Raw genomic sequence first — 1,577 nt, forward strand, 5'->3', positions numbered from 1 at the left:
CCCCCCCCCAAGCCTGCCACCCCCCCCCAGGTCACTCAGTGATGGCTCAGCTTCCCGTTTTCTTTTACACTCTTTTTTTTTTTTTTTAAATTATTGTCCCAGCATCATATTTTAACCCCCACATTTTTGTGGAATCGATGCAAAGATGCTTATTTTTTTCAAAGCACCCCCCTCCAAAAAATACTCCCTAGGAATTTAGAGGGGGGATTGGGCTAAATACACCATTTCCCAATGCTTCACAAGCCTGCTGCCTGTCGCTCCAGCCCAAGCCTGATCCCAGGAGCCCCCCGTTCCCTCCACCTTATCCCGTGGGTATGCCCCAAGGGCTCCGTGCCGGTGTGTGGCGGTGGGCAGCCGCAGGGTGTTTCTCGTGCAGGGATGGCGCTCTCGGTGCTGGTGATCCTGCTGCTGGCGATGCTTTACGAAGCCATCAAGATGGGCAAGGCCGTGCTGCTGCGACGGGCGCTGCTGGCTCTGCCCCGCAGCCTCAGCCGGGAGTTGCTGGCGGAGCCAGAGGAGGGGGGCACTGGCCCTGCGCAGGGCAGGTACCGCAGGGCCCCCTTTGCACCCGGCCGGTGGGGCCGCGGTGGGGCTCGGGGACGGGAGTATGGCCCCTGGGCCAGCGCAGGAGGGGAGAAAGGCTGTAAAGAAAGAGGCAGCTGTGGAGTAATAGGCTCCCAGGAAAGGGGTACGTGTACAGTCTCGGGAGGTGGCCCCGGGGGCGTCCCGGCCCCTCCAGGTACTTTGGGAGATGTCCAGGGTGTTTTTCGGCTGTCTTAAATGCTCACATTCCCCCAGGAGCTACTGTGGGTGCAGGAGGATCCTCGTGATTTGGGGATGGGCACAAGCAGCGGCTCAGGCACCCCAGCAAGGCTGGCCCGGGTGTTTCCTTCCCAGCACAAGCCATTGGAGCCAAGCCCTGGGTTTTTCTTCTTGTGTTTAATCCCAGACCGTGCCTGAGGCTGCTCTTACTGCCAACCTCTTCACAATATCCTCCCCGTTCCCTTGGAGCGGGATTTCCCCCTGCGCTGCTGTTTGCAGCCCCCATCCCTCTCCCCACTCCCCAAACCCATCTCTGGCCGCTCCGGGATGCTGGGGGAGGGGGGAGATGCCGGCTGCCCCGGCCCCTCGCTGATGGGGTTTCCCATCTTCTTCCACAGGTGGTTTCGGTACCACATCGGCCAGACGCTGTTCCACGTGGTGCAGGTGGTGCTGGGCTACATGGTGATGCTGGCCGTCATGTCCTACAACGCCTGGATCTTCCTCGGGGCCATCGCGGGCTCCACACTGGGCTATTTTGTGGTGTACCCCCTGCTCGGTCGGGGCTAGGCACCCCCCCGGGATGGTGGGCGATGTTCTCCACACCCCCTGCTACTTTGTCTGGAATAGCTGCTGTCACTTCTGCTGGGTCTGTCCTTGTCCTCGTGCTGTGTGGGACACAGCACCCCAGGGACTTGCTGTGGGGACCCTCGGTGCTGGCCCAACTCAGGTGGGGAGGCGCCGGGGAAGGGGAGCCCCGTGGCCAGCACTCTGCCACGCTGCCACCGCCACTGTCCTCGGCTGGTGGCTGGGCCCCC

The 1,577-nt window shown here is 61.9% G+C and overlaps 1 protein-coding gene across 1 annotated transcript in view; it reads left to right on the top strand.

Moving 5' to 3' along the window:
- The window catches only part of SLC31A2 (solute carrier family 31 member 2), a 2,077-nt gene extending 507 nt beyond the window's left edge, over positions 1 to 1,570 (top strand). Inside the window, exons 2-3 of the mRNA XM_009282247.2 lie at positions 377 to 545; positions 1,161 to 1,570. Of these exons, the coding sequence (XP_009280522.1) occupies positions 377 to 545; positions 1,161 to 1,329 (338 nt within the window). The 3' untranslated portion in view covers positions 1,330 to 1,570. The remainder of the gene's footprint in view (positions 1 to 376; positions 546 to 1,160) is intronic.
- Positions 1,571 to 1,577: the final 7 nt, after the last annotated feature.

The sequence above is a fragment of the Aptenodytes forsteri genome, unplaced genomic scaffold, assembly GCF_000699145.1.
Source record: "Aptenodytes forsteri isolate BGI_AS27 unplaced genomic scaffold, ASM69914v1 Scaffold325, whole genome shotgun sequence".
In the NCBI taxonomy this organism is placed as follows: Eukaryota; Metazoa; Chordata; class Aves; order Sphenisciformes; family Spheniscidae; genus Aptenodytes; species Aptenodytes forsteri.